The 19,788-nt window shown below is 33.5% G+C and overlaps 1 protein-coding gene across 2 annotated transcripts in view; it reads right to left on the bottom strand.

Moving 5' to 3' along the window:
- Positions 1-1,196: 1,196 nt before the first annotated feature.
- Positions 1,197-19,788, bottom strand: part of LOC112684740 (probable G-protein coupled receptor No18) — a 172,533-nt gene continuing 153,941 nt past the window's right edge. For both annotated transcript variants that reach the window (XM_025556388.1, XM_025556387.1), the window contains exons 5-6: positions 16,812-17,249; positions 1,197-4,403 (exon numbers count right to left, since the gene is read on the bottom strand). In XM_025556388.1, the coding sequence (XP_025412173.1) occupies positions 3,639-4,403; positions 16,812-17,249 (1,203 nt within the window). In that variant the 3' untranslated portion in view covers positions 1,197-3,638. The remainder of the gene's footprint in view (positions 4,404-16,811; positions 17,250-19,788) is intronic.

The following is a 19,788-nucleotide window of genomic DNA, read 5'->3' as shown; positions in this document are numbered from 1 at the left end:
GATTTGTTTTTCAACTCGTGTGTGAAATTTATGTACCAGGTAAGGGAAGCAGTTATAATTAAAAGTGATACACGTTTTATTTCTAACCTTGTAAAAGTGTTTGACTTTTTCTAATCGACAAAAGAAATATAATAATTAAATTATTGTTGTATAATAGCTAGATAAATGTAGTTGTTTTTTTTCATCCAATACGCTTTTAGCCGTAGATAAAAGGATTGCATAGTAATTATGTATTATCGATATTAAATGTTTTTAAATTTTTTTTTACAAAACGGTTTAATATCATTCCACTGTAATAAAAAAAAGTCCATACACATTATCATAAAATTAACATGAAGTTGACAAGTTGGGTACTTACACGTAAGACTAACAAATAAAGTTAAAAGTTGTAAACACTATACAACTTTTTCGGTAGTTTAAATATAATTAGTATACCGACTTATCGTTTTGACTTCGTTTGTGGATTGTTAACTTACGAAGGCACCCAGCCTTGTGAAAACCGCATTGCTGCTCGTACGGCAGAGAAACGCCACGTGACCGTGGACGACCAATAAAATAACGTACAATGAAAATACTACGTAGAATTATATTACAGTGAATCCTCTAAATACCGGACAATTCGGGTCACTGAAATTTTCTTCGCTATTTGTAGGTTCCGCTATCCGGAGGAATAAATAAAGTGCATTTCGTTTATCGATTAACAACTATGTACATAATGTATAACATTTATTTAATGTAACAATGATATAATGTACTCATATTGTTTGTATGTATAATTATTTATGTATGTTGTATGTATCAACAAATATTTTATTTAAAAAAAGGACGAAAATGGCTAGGTTGAATGAAATATAAGCATTCGTAACGAGATTAGATGCTATATTAGTCTTTTAAACTTGGAACCAATGAACCATTGATCTCGAAAAAAAATTATTCTGAGTAAAAGACGTCGTATGTATTAGCTTATACTCCTAAAGATGCTTAGAAGAATCAAATTTTGAATAAGGTAGGTTAAATTTTTAATGTTCAAACTTTTGCAAAAAAAAAAAAAAAGTGACATAAAATAAAATATCATGATAAAATCAATATATTTCTTGATCCATTCAAAATCTAAAATGTATAAAAAGATAAAAAAAAAATAATTTTAACATATAATTTAAATTAAAAAAAAAAAAAAAACAATTATTTTAGCTTATTTAAGACTTTGATGTGAAGTTATTTTATATGTAAAGATATTTTTTTAAATTGACTGGGCAAGAGAAAAATAAATTATTTTGTATCTTGTTAGAAGAAATGTATTTGTGTATACAATATAACCTTTAATGTTGTCATTGCTTACCGTGGACTTCTTATTTTTAATTTACACACACTTCAATAATTGGACGGATTGAAAAAAGTATAATACGAGTAGTTATGAAATAAGACTTAGAGTGTAGGCCTAGAAATTCCACAATTTATTATTCTAAATTTACAAAAAATTAAAATACCATGCAATTTTTCGTTACTTAAGGGTTTTCCAATGAAAGAGTATTGAACATTTTTTCATTCACCAATGAACGTCCGCTATTTGGAAATTTCCGTTGAATGAGTTTTCACTTATACGACGATAAAAACTATGGGCTTGGATGTACAAAGTGTATACGATATAGTTTTCAATATGATTACATATGTTTATATTTACTTCATCCGACGTCTATTTTTTCCAATGTCGTTCAAAAAGATTCCGTTTAACCAACTTGTTTTATTTATATACCGGTATGTACTCTGTACATTGAAAAAATTTACGAGCATATAACCTACATTCGCGACATGACGTCATTTTTCGATACTGACAACAATAATAATATAAGGGTGGTTACGTTTAAGGTCGAAAGTTAAGATGATCCGCTAACAGAATTCCGATAGATACGGGATTTGTAATATTTTCCGAAATTTCGACGGTCGAATTTTCCGTTGCAGCAATTTTCAGATTTCACGTATACCTTAGCGACGCGATTTCGGAGAGTATTTTTTTCTCAACGATTTCGGCATTTCGAGCCAAGTAAAAGTTTCATTATGTTTTTGGAGTTTTAAAATTGGACTTGGTGGACACAGAAAATGCTATAATTTAGTGCCGTCTGTAGTTTTTACAATTATAAAGAGAACAAAATACTTGAAAACAAAATAACATTTCGTTCAGTTGACGTTCTTGTTTATTTTGATAAAATTATTAATTTTATGCGTTTTGTGTGGCTTGAAAACCATACGCAAGGCCAATAATAAAATATTGGTCGAGTAAAGTCTTATATGAATATTTTATGAAAATGGAGTAATAATTGCACAAAAAGAAACTATTGGAAAATTTATTTTAAACGGCCATCATTTACTTTATTCATATCCTATTTTGGCATATAAGACAATCGAATGTCCACATTATCAGTATCTATATTTATTTTTCCGTCATAGATTTATCACCAAAATACTTGAACATTTCAACATATACATTTTACTTATCTGCTACATTAAGTAACTAATATGGTATTGAAACATCGGGAATGGACGCGTAGGAATCTCATTGATTGATAATATTTTATTTGTACATTATATACGAACAGATGAAATAAAATGTCCACGCGCTACAAACGTTTACGGTATATATATGGGTCTTGCAACACATTTACAACAAATAATAATATTAATATAAGTACAACGGAACGTTATAAATGTTGAAAGGAACGACTAGGCTAGTTGTTATGTGCGATTTAGTGCTTACCTTTGTGTGTCGAACCCATGGAAAGTATTTAAAACGATTAGCAGTGGTGGCGTGAAGTTTATTTTTTAATGAAGCAATTACATGTGTATTCAATATACACAATAAATAAAATTCTTAGATTCAGAGTTCAATTGTACTTGTAAGTACATAAATATTAAAAATAACAGGTCTAAACAAAATAATAACAGTAACAGTAATTAGTAATAGTATTTTATGTCAAATGTATCTACAAATTATGTAATACACTTTTCTGTCACAAAATACTACCTACCCACTTAATTTAAGTCATAAAGCCGCTGCTTCAATACAACTCCCATCACGCTACCACTGACGATTAGTACCGAAAGTGTACACGTAGATTTTGATGCTAACGACAGGGGGAAGGGGTAAATGCGTTTATAGTCTCGTCGGTCTCGCTATCCCGCGACACGCCATCTACTATCGGGTTCTAATTGGTCGGAAGTCCCGTTGTTGAGATGGCTATCCTGCTCAACGTGCGATGCATTTCGAACGCGGAAAGTAATGTTAGAAACCGATAAGCAGTGCGGTTACCGTGAGCGCGGTTCAAGTAAGATTGGACAGTATCGGTAAGGTACTGAAAACCAAAACCGTAATACAGTTCTATCGACCGGAATATTTTAAACGTCACGTTAAGTCGCCTTAACGTCGATGTTGGTTACTAGGACCGCACGAACGGATGTATGGCCGCAAAACGTGCGAACGATGAAGGAATGAAAACGTCGAGCTCGGGCGACCATCCCCGTCTTCCCGAACTGAACCACGCGGTCCGACAATAAAAGTCGGGTGAATATCCGTCACCGCTCGGATCGCAGGCCGGCCGTGGACAAGATACCGTTTACCAGCGGGACGTAGGCTCGGGGAGGGATCACGCGTAGTACAGCATGACGGGGTTCTTGACGACGGGTAACTGTTGGGGTCGCTTCTTAGGCGTGGCGAAACGCGGGTTGAACGGGCCCAGCGCCGCTTCGTTGGTGGACGACGGTTGCCGGCTGCGCTGGTGGTTGTTGGGCTGACGGAACAGCAGCCGGTTGAAGCGGGTGGGCGTATGGTTCTGCGATTGCCGGCAACCGGTGCCGCCGCCGCAGTCGAGGCCGCCGCTGTCGGTGCACCCGCGGTCGCCGCGGCCGCAACCGAACGCCAGCGCAGCGCCGCCAACCACGCAGCCGAACGCGCCGCAACCGAACCCGTCAGCGACCGTGTCGTCGTCGTTGTCGCCGAACTGATCGCCCGCGCACCAGCACCACGGGCACGCGCGCATCGTGTGCCGGTTCAGCCACCAGTACACCACCGGGTTGACGGCCGAGTGGACGTGGCCCAGCAACAGCGCGACAACCGTCGCCAACCGGTGAACCGCGGCAGGCGTGCCAACCCCGGTGCGCCGACGATTGTTGTCGTCGCAGCACCAGTTGGCGTATAGCAGCGCGGCCGCGTACGGCAGCCAACAGCCGACGAACACGCCGGCCAACGCCACCAACACCTTGGCCAATCGTTTACGGCTGCGAGCGCTCGGGGTCGGCACCGTTTTCTGCTGCTTCTGTTGCTGCGGCTGCGGCGGTTGTTGCTGAGACGTTTGCGGCTGTTGCTGCGACGTGTGCGGTTGTTGTTGGTGTTGCACCACGTCGTTGGTCACCTGCGAACACACGGTTACCCAAGTTTAAAATCAAACCTCGAGATATCATATGCACAACTGATGTACTGGATTATCGTTGGACGTGTTATCTTATATGGTTTAATGCTATTATCATTTTTTATTTATATGTACATGATATATATTAGTAGTTATTTTTATTGCTTTTGGTACGTATCGACATAACACAAAACTATTCATACGTCAGTATGTCCACAATTATTGTTCTTATGTTCATGCTATCATATGTTTCTACATAGTAAGTTATTAGACGAACCTTGATTATCGAAATGTGATAATAAGTTTTCACATTTTTTCAATTTTTAGTTTGTAAACATTTTAATTTTACGTTTTCACAGTTTAAAAAATAAATACTTTTGTGTGACAAATTAATCTACGTCGGATACGTTATGGTAAAATACTGGCTAAAATACATTTATTTCTAGAATGCAGTTACACTAAATTGTGGTAGCATCGGATTGTATAGGTACATTTTTATAAATCGTAAAAATACACATTTTACTTATCGATACAATATATGGTAATATAATGATTTGGTTAAGTTAAAACCTAACCTAACCTAACCTAACCTAACCTAACCACGACAACAGTGATTGTCGCTCTTTAGACTTCTAAAGTAAATACTGGATGTACGTTTACAACTGTTTACTAAAAGCACGTGACACGATATAAGCTTGTATTTATTATGATTATTTGGTTTGCCAAGTGACCTGACTCCGAGCTTCCGAGGCACGCTTCACGTTAAAGTAATTATTTGCGATAAAAAAGAATCGAGTTCAACCCAATCGCTTTGTAATATGATTAGGATTTGAATACATATACTATAGGTACTCGATCAACTAGAAAGTAGAACTTTGATGCGCACGCGATAATTAAATTTTATCCAAAAGTAGTGTTACGATGGGATACGATTAATTTTGGTTTCTGCGCAACCCTACTCTCTGATGTTGATCTAAATGCATTGTAAATTATTTTTAAACGTAAAAGTTTAAGTTTAAGTTATAAGTGCAAATTAACAAATTTAACTACGTAGCAGTTCATTTAATTACAGTTACGCGACCTAATAGTTATAAACAAACTTTACCACAAATGTTTGAACGCACCGTCGTGGAGCCTTTGAAAAATATTTATCGCCAGCCGGCCGCGCGACACTCGCAAACGTACGCTCTGAAGAAGATTATGAAATATGGTGAGAGGAGGAGATGGTGATATTCAAGGACAACAAAAGGCCAAAGAAATGATAGACCAATTAATAATATGCCCTTGGGAAGAAATCAAACTTATTATTATTAAGGTTTACAGACAATAAATAAATAAAAACAATCTTATCTCGGGTGGTGGTGATAAGGGTCCAACTGATAATCGCTGCACCTGACTTCTAGAGGGCAGCGTCAATCAGAACTGCTACCAACCGGCAGACCACAACGGACAATAATCGTGGCGATGGATGGCTTGTGTGGGGAACGAGGTTGGTACTACTGGCGTACGAGACGCGTACGACGAACCGAAAACAGGTTGACGTACGGGAAACGCACTCGAAGAGGAACTGTCTAACATGCACAAAAGCGAGTTCGTGAAACACGGGCACGGTAATGGCATAATACCACTGTCCATCAATCAACCAGGCGTAAGGACGCAAGGCCGCGAAAGTGACCACGAGGTCGACAATATCTAAAAAAAGACGCGTTGACACTACACGCGGTGACACATACACGAGATCAACCAACGGTCGCGGATCAAACGCACGACAGACGACAATCGCGAACAAAAATGAATCAGCGTTAAGAAATAACACACACGGAAAGAAAGGCGGCGCAGGCATAATAGTTATCGGCCGGCCAAGAGCGAACCTGTCACGCAAAAAACAACAAGTTTTTCTGCACACACCACTGCGATCGACGGCCCGGGCAGCTAGGTGCTTGTCTCCGGGGGGGGGGGGGGGGGACGATGGTCTTCGCGAATCCTCGACGCTCGTCGCGATGGTGCACAAACAACAAATGTAAATTACCATTAAGTCAATTACATTTTTAAACTGTAAATTTATATAAAATATCATGGACTTTTGATTTTCAATCTATTCTCTTGTGTCATACTTACTTAATTGTTAATACTAATATGTAACAAAATTTGTTTGCACACATGTGTGCTGTACCGTTGAGAAAACGTCGAGCTAACTGATTAGAGTAACTGATTAAAGTTCAAGTTAAGCTTGTTAAATCTACAAGTCTATAAAGTGTAAATTATTATTCAATTAGTATAGCATAATCATTGTTTGCTCGATGTATTAATGATTTTTGAACGATCGAAGTATTCAGTAAAATATTCGTTATTCCAATAAAAAGTAATAAAGTAATAAAGTAATGATAATGTTGTTTCTTTTCGTAGTTATTAGAGTTAAGGTTTTATCGATTAAAATATATCGCGGAAAAATATCAATTCGATTGTAACACAATAATTGTAGGCAGGGGCGGATCTAGAGGGGTTAAGGGGGTCAGCTGACCCACAGTTAATATTTGTTGACAAAATTGGCCTCTTGGAAATTTTTTTCTCTTTTTAGATCTTGATTTGGACTCTTGGACAGTTGGCCTATCGGAGTTACTTGAAAAATGAATGCCATATATATTCAAAATTTAAAATTTTTCAATTCATAATTTATATTTTAAATTATATCGTTTTAGTAGAAAATTAAGTAAATCATATTTTATTCCGTACGTTTGTTGCGCTGATAAATAAGATTATATTCATTAATCGTAAATAAGTCATTATCGGTGATATCACTAATTCTATATATATAAATATACTTATACACTTTTATGAGCATATTGTGTTTTTTTTTTTTTTTGCAAGGTATTAATTTCTAATTCAGTTTCATCCCTAATAAATGGCCTCTTGAAATGGCTTGACCCACAGTTCCCCGACTCTGGATCCGCCCCTGATTGTAGGTATGTAACAACGAGATCCTTTTATATTTGTATGAAGATTAAAATCAAATTTAAATTGATGTGTTTATTATACTGTAACATGTGTAGTTATTTCAAAATCAATCTCCATGCCGTGTTTATCGATCACTATGTCGTAAAACCCCATAACGATAATTTAAACTGTCGGGCATCACTCACTGGAAACATGTCTTTGTTAAATTAAAAAAAAAAACAACAAATCCCGAGAACAAATTATTTTGTTTCCTTTCTACACTCCACCCACGTATCTTACTCACACATCCACCGTACACCAAATCAGGTTACGTTTTTACAATGCATCCTTCTACAACTATCTACAGTATATATGTATGTAGGTAACAGGACTAAGGATAATATATAATGACAAAGACTGTTAAGCCGCGCTTGTCATCGCTTCCGATCACTGTACGTAATTTACAGTATATCAAAAGAGCTGACATCTCGAATCGCATCAGAACTCGAAGGATTCTTCAGCGGTGGCGACGACATCCGTTCGAGACCCGTAATTTCCGTTTGCGAAACGAACCGCAGTTCACAGCATTTTGCACTTCCAATTTAAGCCCGCGAACGTATACTCGTATAGTACTAATAGTAATAATAACAACAATCCCAACGGCAAGCCGTTATTATTATTAATACTATGCGGCTGCCGTATATTTCTCTCGGTGCATGCGTAATATCGTGGTTCGAATGAAAAAAAAAAAGAATAACCAAACTGAAAAGTACAATCGCGTAGGACCATAGAAATGTTTGAAATATCAGCGTTTGCTATATCGTTCGTTTGATATCCGCACGAATACCGTACGTAATATAGAAATAAAAATAAATTTGATTCGCATTTTAGATTATTATGTTACGCGTAAGCATAACCAGAATACGTAATATTCCCGCAACAATCGTCTAATCAATTTCTGGTGCACCGTATAATATTATCTTCTATATCATCCAATCGGAGTTCGGGGCTTTAATAACGATACAGAGATATACTCTATGCCGGACGAAAGATTACATTTCTATGTACTATTAAATTAAATAAAAACTTCGCTATTAATTTTATATTTTTATGAATATCGGTCAACAAACGTGTAGATTTAATTGTACATAATTCAAATAGATTATAATAATGATGTGATGTATAATGTGTATTAACAATTATTGTCGTATGGTGGGAGAAAATTTTGAAAATTTCATCAAATAAAATATTAATATACTATCCTGAAAATAAAAATCATGGTGATTAAAATGTTTTCGATTAACAGTAAATTGATTGTGATGACAAAAAATTATTAGACTCATCGTATCTATAGGTACCTAACCTGTATATAATAACGTAGCATCGATACGACTACGCAAAACACGCCGAAAGATGGGTTTGCGGAAGATCGCGTAATCCCTGTGCGCAAAAACAAATATACAAACTCGTTATATCCGGTTGAATAAAACGTGATTCAAAATATGAGGAGTTATGATTGTTTCTTTATAGTCCGAATCAACCCATGGAAACTACGGCAATGCAATTACATTAAATTTTACTTGGAGGCGATAGAACAATATTCAACGAGCGTGGGGATTATAGGCGGACATTTGGTTGAATTTTTGAGGAGATTATAATAATTCAATGTAAAATAACCCGCAGGGGCTTCGCCCCCATACCCCCTTCCCACGAACAAGTAAAACTTATTAACATTACAAATATGGATATGTTTAAATTATATTAAAAAAAAACACTAAATAACCTATATTTAAAAATAATTAATATTTTATTTTTACGACAAATATCTATTGTATCAGCAATAAGGTATTCAAAATATCATCGCTTTTTATATTTTTCGATGTATCTTTTTCAATACCTATATAGTATTGAAAGATTGCTGAACCTATCTTGAACCAACGGTGTTCTCAGCTAAGTTTTTATTTTTTTCATTACACTAAAAATTCTTTCGCAAGTAACCAAACTATGTAAATAGTATTGTTAATGCTATCGTAAATAGTTTTTTATTATTTCTTATTTTACGATTTTCAAAAAAATGAACAGATAATTATAAAAACAACGAATAACATTTCTAACAAAGTTTCAATTTTGGGAGGCTATTAAAATATTTGGGGGGCCGAGCCCCCTTAAATCTTTTTAAGATTTTATTTTAAAAAGAACAGAAAAAGGTTGGTGTTCTGAAAGAGGAAATTATTTCAGTTCAGTTTATTTTGTATGAAAACAAAGAGAGCTTTCTGTTCCTGAAATGTTTGTAAAAAGTAATAAGACAATGGGAACAAGTGCCTCTGAACTATATTTCTCAAGCCCGTACTAAAGTATGTAATTACATTTGTTGTCAGTGACGTCTGATTTATTATAATAATAATAATATAATCAAAACAATACAAATAGTTGATGATAACTGATTCAAAATAAAGCATGTTTCTGAATTTACACTTCCTATTTGACTGCATTAATTCAAATATGTACCGCATGTTTCCAACAATCTTGCATACAACATCGTTCACTGTGAATATTATTGTTAACCGAATAATTATTATCTTAGGTTATTTAAAACCCACGCATAACATAAGACATTATTTTATTTAGAACTAAGAAAAAAATTGTTCAAAGGGCTTTTTGGATTTATTAGATAGTCACAATTCCAGTGATACACAATTTTATTGACGTTTAAACACAATATTCTACAAAGAATTTAAATCGATTAAAACATAAATACGAACATACATAAACTCTGTTTTTATTTGTATACATTTTTTTAAAGAATTTTTTACATTTTCCTATGTTAAACGATCTGATTTGTATGTGTTCTTTATATTCATATAAAAAGAAAACTCTCAAACTTATAATAAAATATTAATTACGTCAATAAACACACAATATAATTAACATTATATAATTTGGTTATCGTGCAGGGTTTTATGCGTTTAAAAAGGGTTCAAAGTTTCAGACACTCATCGCCGTGGTTACCTGTAGTTATAATAACGATTTAACAAAAATATTGTACAGTGACATTTTGCTTCATACTTCTAAAAGTTTCACTACTTACAGTGTATCCCTTGAAACACACTGAACGTATTTATTCATGCGCCCTCATTTTTAAACACGCCAGAGTATTGCAAAATATTCTGCCAGTCCTAAGCCTGACCGAGTGTGAAAGGAAATGCGTGTGTACGCAAATGATAATTGATGTTATTCTAGGTAATTACATTGTACGCAAGTGAGAAAATTTGTAACTAAAAATAGGCTGTACGCAAATGAGACGTACGCATCTGCACCGGATCCGATCTTTGATACTTAATTATTTTTTTAATGACAATAAGAAAACTATTCACATCATCTACTACAGTATAATTTCGAGAGAAGACCGAAGTCGCCAATTTAGCATAATAATATGTTGAATCTGAAATTAATGGAAATAAACTAATCTGAAAAAATTAATTTGGTGCCAATTAAAAAATTACGAGAAAATTTATACTGTAAGATAATATTCCCGAGACAATTAAATTACGTAATACTCATTAGGTATTTCTCTTAATATGTTTTTAATTGTAATCATTATATTATAATAATAAAGATTATAATTAGCAAAAACCAATAGATTTATTTTATTTTTCACAATATTATATATTTTAATCGAGTTTTTGATATAACTTAATTTATAGAAATAATTTTGTAGCATTTTATAATATCTATAGTGATAACTAGTGAAAAAATAAACATAACAGGAGTATGTTAGTTGTATAAATGCCCGTTGCTAGAGCACAAACAAGTTTTTAGGACGACATATAATTTTAAAAAAATTGAAGTGGAAAAATTAGATTAATATCGACAATAGCCGATAATAATTACTTAAATGCGTCTTTACTATTATAATATTAGCTCCATAAGATCACTGCAAATCCAAATAGTAACATAATATTAAAACTCTGATTTGTAATATCTTTAATAAAGAGCGACAATTTAATTTTCGCTTTAGGGCGGAAAATATTAATCGCTTGTTCGAAGATGTTTGTGCTAAACAATAAATTCAAGGAATATAGCTGTACGTTATAATAACCATTTACTTAAGCACTACGTTCAGGATAAAATTTTCCAAATGCTCTGGGCATAATATGTTGATAGTACATCGAACATAGGATATAATATTTTTCATTTTATAATAATATTATATCCGATGATCGATTAGGAAATAACTAGTTATAACATTATTTTTGGCACCAAAATAATGCAACAAATAAATCATTTATTTTTTTTTTAAGACATGCTAAGTCAACCTTAACATAATATTCAAAAAATATATCACGAGAAAAAAAAATTGTATTCTTGTTATTATTATAGTTATAATTTTTTTGGGTTCTTGCTGAACATTTTGCTTTGGACATTTTTCATACTTTCTGAAAAAAGGTATTTTTGTAAAGTTTTATTTTTTTTCGAAACTCAACTTTTTAGGAACTAATAACTTTACTGAAAATACTCATCTCCTCCGAATATGTCTTTTTCCTCTAAATAAGATGACAAGTAATTTCCGTTTGAGAACATTATTTATCGCTCACCCAAATATAAGTATTTTGTGAATTTGACTTTTGTCATTTGAAGGACTACAAGGAGAAACGTAAATACTCAAAAAAATAGGAATCTGTTAGTATATTAACAATAGTATAATAATATATAATCTAACTTGTTGTTTGATATAAAAAATAAATCTATTTTTTTTTATTTTAATTATTTCGTACTTTATATCTTAGTTGTTTGAATTCTGAAACTTTAAAACTGTCGTACTGAACAGTTTAAGAATATTGAATACTATCCTTATCCCATAGCCCTCCATTTCTCTCTCTCATCAACGTTATAACACATCGTATAAAATCTAGCTCAAACATATCCTTAAGATAATGAAGCGTAATTAACAATATTTATTGTTACATATTATGGTTGTGAGAATATATAATTTCCAGTTTGCTTGAAAAAAAAAAAAAAAACGTTTGTCTAGCGTTAATTTTCATGACTTCGACTGCAGTGTACCTACGACTTTTATACGAAATTTTTTAGATGTCAATGATTTTCACTCTGTTAGTTGCTGTATAGTTTTAAACGTTAATAATGTCATCCACAGAAAATGAAATAAATTGTTTACGTTTATTATTTTTATAACTAATACATGGATCTAAGCATACAATTTTTCAATCATTTCGCGAAAAAAATAATAATGTTTCATAAAAATATATTATGAAATTGTAGATCAACATAATATGAAATATTAAATATAGGAACAATTAAAATTACATATTGAGATCGTTAAGAAAATAAACAAAATGATAAATAATCAATCACAATTCCACTAAGATGCGAATTTCATTAAGTAAAATATCGTGAAGAAAATGTTTTAATATTTTAAATTTAATTTTAATATTATTCTATTTTATTTCTTCTTATGAAAACATATATATGTTATAATTCATATAATTATCATAATTTTTTACATTTGAAAATGACTCTTGCGTAATATTGGTATCTACGTAATATGGTATGATTATAATAAATATTTAAATGTACCGAACATCATTGTATTTATTTGCTCGCTGATCCGGGGATAACTATACATCACCTCTTTTTTTATATCAAGAGGCGAGTATTTGGTGATAGTCACGATGTTCGTGCGCAGGATAATACAATCAAATAGTTTTTCGACCTGGCGGTGTATTCTACTCCCACTAAAATATTCATATATTATACATCTAGGTGTTTGATAACGTCCGTACCCGACAACGGACAAGTAAATTCAATTAACTTAATTATCGTCTATAGAATTGATCATCGACCGTAGTACGATGCGTGATCGATGATTTATTATCTGACAAATACTGAAATATAACAAGTTTCAACCTCGGAGCTGAAGGCATTCAGCTAAATTGTTTTTAATAAACTCGTGTCTGTGGCGAGTATATTTTAAATCTAAAAGCAGCCTTTCCACAGGATAATATCTTAATGAAAATTGCTTGCCTATAAATAGACTTATCTATTTGCAATGTATTGGAGATTCGTAACGATCAATTATCTCTAATTTACCTTTTTCCTATACCACACGTGTTAATAAATATATGCACTGATTTTAATGATCTACTACATTATTTGAACTATTTAAATGACTAGTAACGGGCCAGCAATATACTATAATAGTAATGATAATATGCTATGGGAAAATTACCACTGTCATGCGCTTTGTTCTGCAATTAGCCTGAATAAGCACACATGATCAGATACATCACGTCAACCAACCCACTTGGAGTTATAGAAAATTATATGTACACGAATAATTTGTATATAATGAATATGAATTTGAAGGTTTATATTCAAAATATATACGACCTTGGATTATCCAAGTTGGATATCTCGTAGTTTCGAAAAAAAAAAACAGTGTATGGATGGAATGAAGAGATGTCAGCCCCACCCATGGTTAAAAATGATTTATTTCATTTTTTTTTCCATCCCATATTTTAATACTCAATTTGTATGATTCTGTTCGGCTGTACAGAATGAGCCATAGACACGCATGGAACCTATGACTTCCAGTATCCCGTGCGTATAATAATGGCCGAAGCTGTGTTACGGTCTTGAAAAGTCAGAATGCAACTATTAACCGAAAGTCCCTTTATTCTTATACAAAAAGATAATTATTGAAATAAATCTTGAATATTTCTATAATGCAACGTGTCAAATTAAATAATAAAAATATAATTGAGTTATAAATAAATGAATGTCCGACGAACGATTTCATAATTTCGTTTGATATTTACATAATTGATTGAATAACTATTTAACATCTGATATTAACGTTCTTATGGTGTATAATTTAAGAGCTGTAATCATAGAAAATCTAGGAACCGCACCAGAGGCTTTAAAAAAATTAAAAAAATTAATTCTTGAGAAACCTACTGGTGCATCTATCGCACTCCTTGCGCCCCCTTTGAAATATAACTTTGATAATGGTATCCACAAACAACAAATAAGTTCGACCGAACGTCCGTGGACGTAGCCGTTTGTGCTTGATTGTGTGTTCATTTCGAACGCCGCACAACATTTGCTTGTTTCTATGCGTTTTTGTACACGGATTTCCAAATCATTCACACGACCTTTCTTGTGATGCACCCTTTTTCCCGTGTTTATACGATTGTAATATTACACTCATATGTATTAATTTAGTCGTCGAAAGGATTGCGTGTCAACGATATCAACAGACTGACAACAGGACATATCAGTGTCAGCAATTAGTGAAATTAGAAAAAAAAATTATTCGTAATAATAAGTGTTTTTGAGCTACAAGGTACTCACCCGTATTGAGTTGTTAGTTGACGCCCATCACAATTTAATACCGAAAAATACATGCTTATACGACGGTCAAATAATAGTAATTAGTAAATATCATAATAAACCACCACGTTTCTTTTGCGGGAGTTCTTTTATGTGTGCAGTTATTTGTCACTTTTTTTTAATCGTTTAATATTTCCAGATTACCTAACGCTTATTTTATATAATTTATAGTGAGTTTCACTATCGTACTGGTTCTTTATTTAATTTTTTTTTTTTACATACGTGTCACAATTTAAAGCGTTACTTACATAATGATATGTAAAATGTTTGGTAAATTTATATTAATTAAGTTTAAATATCCGGCCAAGGTTATTCGATAATAAATAAAATAGAAAATCATGTAAAAGTGTAATATTAAGAAAAATAAAATATATTTCAATTGTATAAAAAAAAAATATATCTATAAACTATGTATTCTTTTATGGGAAATTTTAAATTTACGTTAATACTGTAAATTTTAACCACTCAAACTGAATTTATTGAACCATAATCATTCAGAAACTAAAATAACGTAATTCTATTTATTATATTGAAGACACCAAATATCAAATTACATTGAAATGTTAAAATCAATACGAAAATATAATTTTAGATTTTGTTTTTGTCATACGTTCTCGAGATTTAAAATGTTCGACAATTGAGTCACAATTTCCGAAGCACACAAATACCTCTACCAAGTTAAATAGTTTTTAAGACAAGAAAGTTATAATATTTTAACCGTAACTAGGCATAGTATCTTTAGCATATAGAATAAAATACTTAATGTTAATTTTGTTTTAATTTTAATTTTAATTTAATGTTAGTTTATTAAATCATATAATTGAATATTCGTATACACTGACAGCCATATTAACCCTTAATGTTCTAACATTTAATTTTGTAAATTAAGATCCTTTTCTTATTAGTCATCATACTCAAAATTACAGTTATTACGGACCTATCAATAGATTGTTAATCAATTGCTACGAGTTAAAAAAAAAAAAATGTATAAATTAAAAAGATTACTTTTATTACAAATTCGTATAATTGTTAGTTGTAATGTTTATAAAATGCAGCTCTGTACTATTGACTTCGGTGCGTAAATAAATAAAATAAGATAAGGTATTATAGGTGTGCGTAAGGGTGCGTAAGATTATTCTAGAATTCATTTGCTTTGAACTTAATGGAAGTTGTATACAAAACGTACCTATACAATTTATCTCGGGTGTTCAAATATAACAGCGTAGAATACTTTTGTACTCCAGAGGAGATGATTCGAGAGCGCTAAGAGGATTTGAAGCTGTAATTGTTTCTTTTTTTCAACCATATGCGCAATAACATAGGGATTCGTGTGTATTATATTTCCGACGTACCGATCGACTATGTTGATAAGGACTTTGAAAATAGATTAAAATTCCTCATTACGCCCACTCGACGCGTGGTCGAGAAAAGTTGAAAATGCATATTGAAAAGTTTAATTTTTATCACTTACCCTTTAATAAACGTACGATAACTACTCTTGACAACCATAACGGTGCCCGTGCGGGTGGAGTACCGCCGCGGAACCAGAACGCCACTAGTACTACTAGGGTGACGCCATACGTTACTTTAACTACGTTTTTATCGTGTGAAGTTCAACCCATGGCCCGCAAAGATATTCATTACAGCCCGTTAGCATTTTTTGAAAATGAAACAAAATATTTAAAAAAAAAAAAGTAAAATTATTATAAAATATGATTTTTTTTTTTAAATTTATCAATTTTATTTTCGAGCATTTTCAAATAGAAATTTCACGACATAACCCGTGCACTTTAAATAGCGTACTGATCAAATTAATGTGTACCTACAGCGTGTACCTTGATCTGTAATCATTTCAGTAGTCAATAAAATATTTGAAAACAAATTCAATATGTGTACCTACGTGTATACCTACTGTTTTCAACAAGATAATATGATTAAATTAATATTAATATTACTCGTACTTTTATATTTGGTGACTCGCTCTATGAAAAAAGGTCTCAATATCACTGGCTTAGATCGTTTTACAACTATTGCTTCACCACACACACATACACACACACGTATTACCTTCGACTGTACCACTGTGTTCTTCTGTATAGACGCCACCAGGATGACCTGTTTGGACTCGGCCGTCATGAGCGGCATAGGTAACGGGAGCTGTCCGCGGGCCGCGGCCGCCTTGAGTGACGTGATGTACAGCGTGCGGCTGACGGCCCGCTGGCTGAACGCGACCGCGGTCCAGGGCACGACGAACACGACGGCCACGTAGCATGCCTCGTAGTACCGCGTCCACCGCAAGTCGGCCAGCAGGCGTCGCGCGGGCCGCGCGAACCGCGGCACCGACACGATCGCAGCCACCGTCCACGCGGCCGTCGCGCCAGACATCAGGTACGCGACGTGCTTGTTCCTCCGGTACAGCCGGCCATGTCGCGGGTGCTTGATGGACGCGTACCGATCGATCGACTGCGTCATCAGGCTCAGCGTGCTGGCCGCCACCGGTATGTACTGCGGACAAATAAGTAACAAAACGGAACGGTAAAAGACGATACGGCGTTGTCGAAAATCTGTGTTACCAATCATGTAGGTGGGTGATATAGGGGAGGGGGGTAAACAGATTATTATAATTTATTGTCACATCATGACATTATGTACAAGACGTTCCCTTCGGTTACGACAATGCGATGTAAAGCACTGACTCACGAATGACGTAGGGGCGTATTAAAACTTACTTCTAAGGGAAGGGGGGTCGACTTAAACTTTTTCTTTAATTCAAGCTCAAAATGTACAAGTAAAACTTTTGGTAATATTTAAATCTGACGAATCCTTATTATTTGTGGTTTTATCTTTTTTTAATCTAATACCGGATGATCCATTTAGAATCGACTTTTCTGTGGTTCTTCTTTAACATCTGTCTGTGGTTTGAACGTTACGCTTGTGTTGAACTCAACAAAAAGCCCAATTCAGTATTCACAGCCACTCGTATTTTGATTTCGTTATAGAATGATCCAAAATAAAAAAAAATTTTAAATGTAAATCTCTCATATAATTGATTCCTTAAATACGGATTCAGAGGGGGCGATCACCCCTTCGCCCTCCCTCTAAAATACTCCCCTGGAATAACATCGTCATTTATTCCGCGGAAATCGTAAGCAGGTAACGCGATGAACACAAACCAGCACTCGCACCAAACGCATATAATGATGCAATTATAATTTTTCTGATATAGATCTCCCCCCCCCCCCCCCCAATATACCTGAGAAAACGTACTTATAAAATATGTAACGTTTAAAAAGCAACGCCGTTATGAAATCAAATTAGATATTAGATGGAGAATAATATTTGTCCAAGGTCATTTTTTAAATATACATTACATACCTCATACGAGTACATACACGGTGTGTAATTTTGAACAAAATCAATACTAACTGAGCACCTACCATATGATAACATTTCATAACGATGAGAAACGTATAGCTGTAATATTATGTTCAAGGTGTTTCTGAAATGGTTGAGGAAATTAGTAATTTATAGAGTCAAATAAAGATTCTTTCGAAATTGTTTTCCATCTTAAAAACCAGGGTTTATCTAATTACCTTTAAAACATTATCTTAAATATAAAAATTAATATTTGTAAAATAGTTCTTGGAAATGTTTCATGTAAATCGAATTATCGATTTTGCGCTTGTCGGGATTTTAACATCCGAGTCCTCAGAATCAAAAAATTTTAAGTGACATACCGATTTATATGAGAATTCTGCGAGATAAATGACGGTAATATATTTGTTGTTTTTTTATATATCTGATGAATTAACTCGGTTTTTACATTTTAAAATAAACATCATTAAATATAATTAATTTTTATGAAAGTTGTTCGATATAACCCAAATTAACTTCAATTCACTTAACCATACGTTGATGTTATGACCTTTGAGTTTTGTACAACAAATTTGGTGTTTGTCGAATAATATCAGTCACATTATTTATTCGCATTAAAAGTTCGTCTCTGGTCATTCTCTTGTCTGTGGCAAAAACTTATTTTTGCTATTGTGATAGAAATTGACAGGGTAACTAAAATTATACAAATTATACTACATTATATATGTAGTGTCTGTTAATTTTGATCTAAATGACATGAGCAGAATTTATTTTTCTAAGCTCAGGATTTACCAATAAACAACAACTGTTTTTTTTTTTCATGGAAATGACAGAGATGACGTGGACGCGCGGTGGTCAACGATTTTTTGCAATAAAGAATATAACGTTTCAATAAATGTTATTACAGTACATTATATAAATATCTTTTATCGATTGATACAAGATACAACACAATTATTGGTATGTGGTTTGTATGTACAAGAAATTATAACATATTCTGTACGATGTAAATTGTTCATCTTATTCTATTGGTCAATGAAATGATTTGGATTCTCAAATCGAATAGTTTTTTTTGTTGCCGTGTATAATTGGCCCCTTCATCTCCTCCCTTGGATCCATATTAACACTAGTTAGAATTCATTAATGGTAAAGCAAGTGGTGAGTATTAGAAAATTAATATTTTGTATTAAGACGTAAAAAAAGACGAACAAAACATCAGAAAATCGTCCTGGAATATAAATGTATTATTAATAACGTATCGTACTCTACTTACAACCACATCCATAGCACGCGTCACCGTATTTGTTTGAATTTTATTATGTTAAACATTTGATACAAAAATATACAACGAGTCGAATGGGTACCGTTTTAAAATATATTAAATAGCAGCGCGTAACACGTGAGGAATGATATTCCGGCCTCAGGTTCGACGAGAATTGCTTTGTATTATTTCACGTTTCCTACAGTTTTCGTATAAAAATTAAACGTACATAAGTTGTAAAACAATACGATTGTCTAGCAAAAACACGGACGCAGAAACCGAAATATTTAATAAATAAACCATGCGTATAACCTGTAATAAATTATGTACTGCCCGCGGATGATAATCACAATTAGTATAGCTAGCTCCGACGAAACTATAGTGAACGTTTGACGTACATATCATAGA

This window comes from Sipha flava, unplaced genomic scaffold (genome assembly GCF_003268045.1).
Source record: "Sipha flava isolate LNK unplaced genomic scaffold, YSA_version1 257_pilon_pilon, whole genome shotgun sequence".
In the NCBI taxonomy this organism is placed as follows: Eukaryota; Metazoa; Arthropoda; class Insecta; order Hemiptera; family Aphididae; genus Sipha; species Sipha flava.
This window is presented reverse-complemented; position numbering and strand designations above follow the sequence as displayed.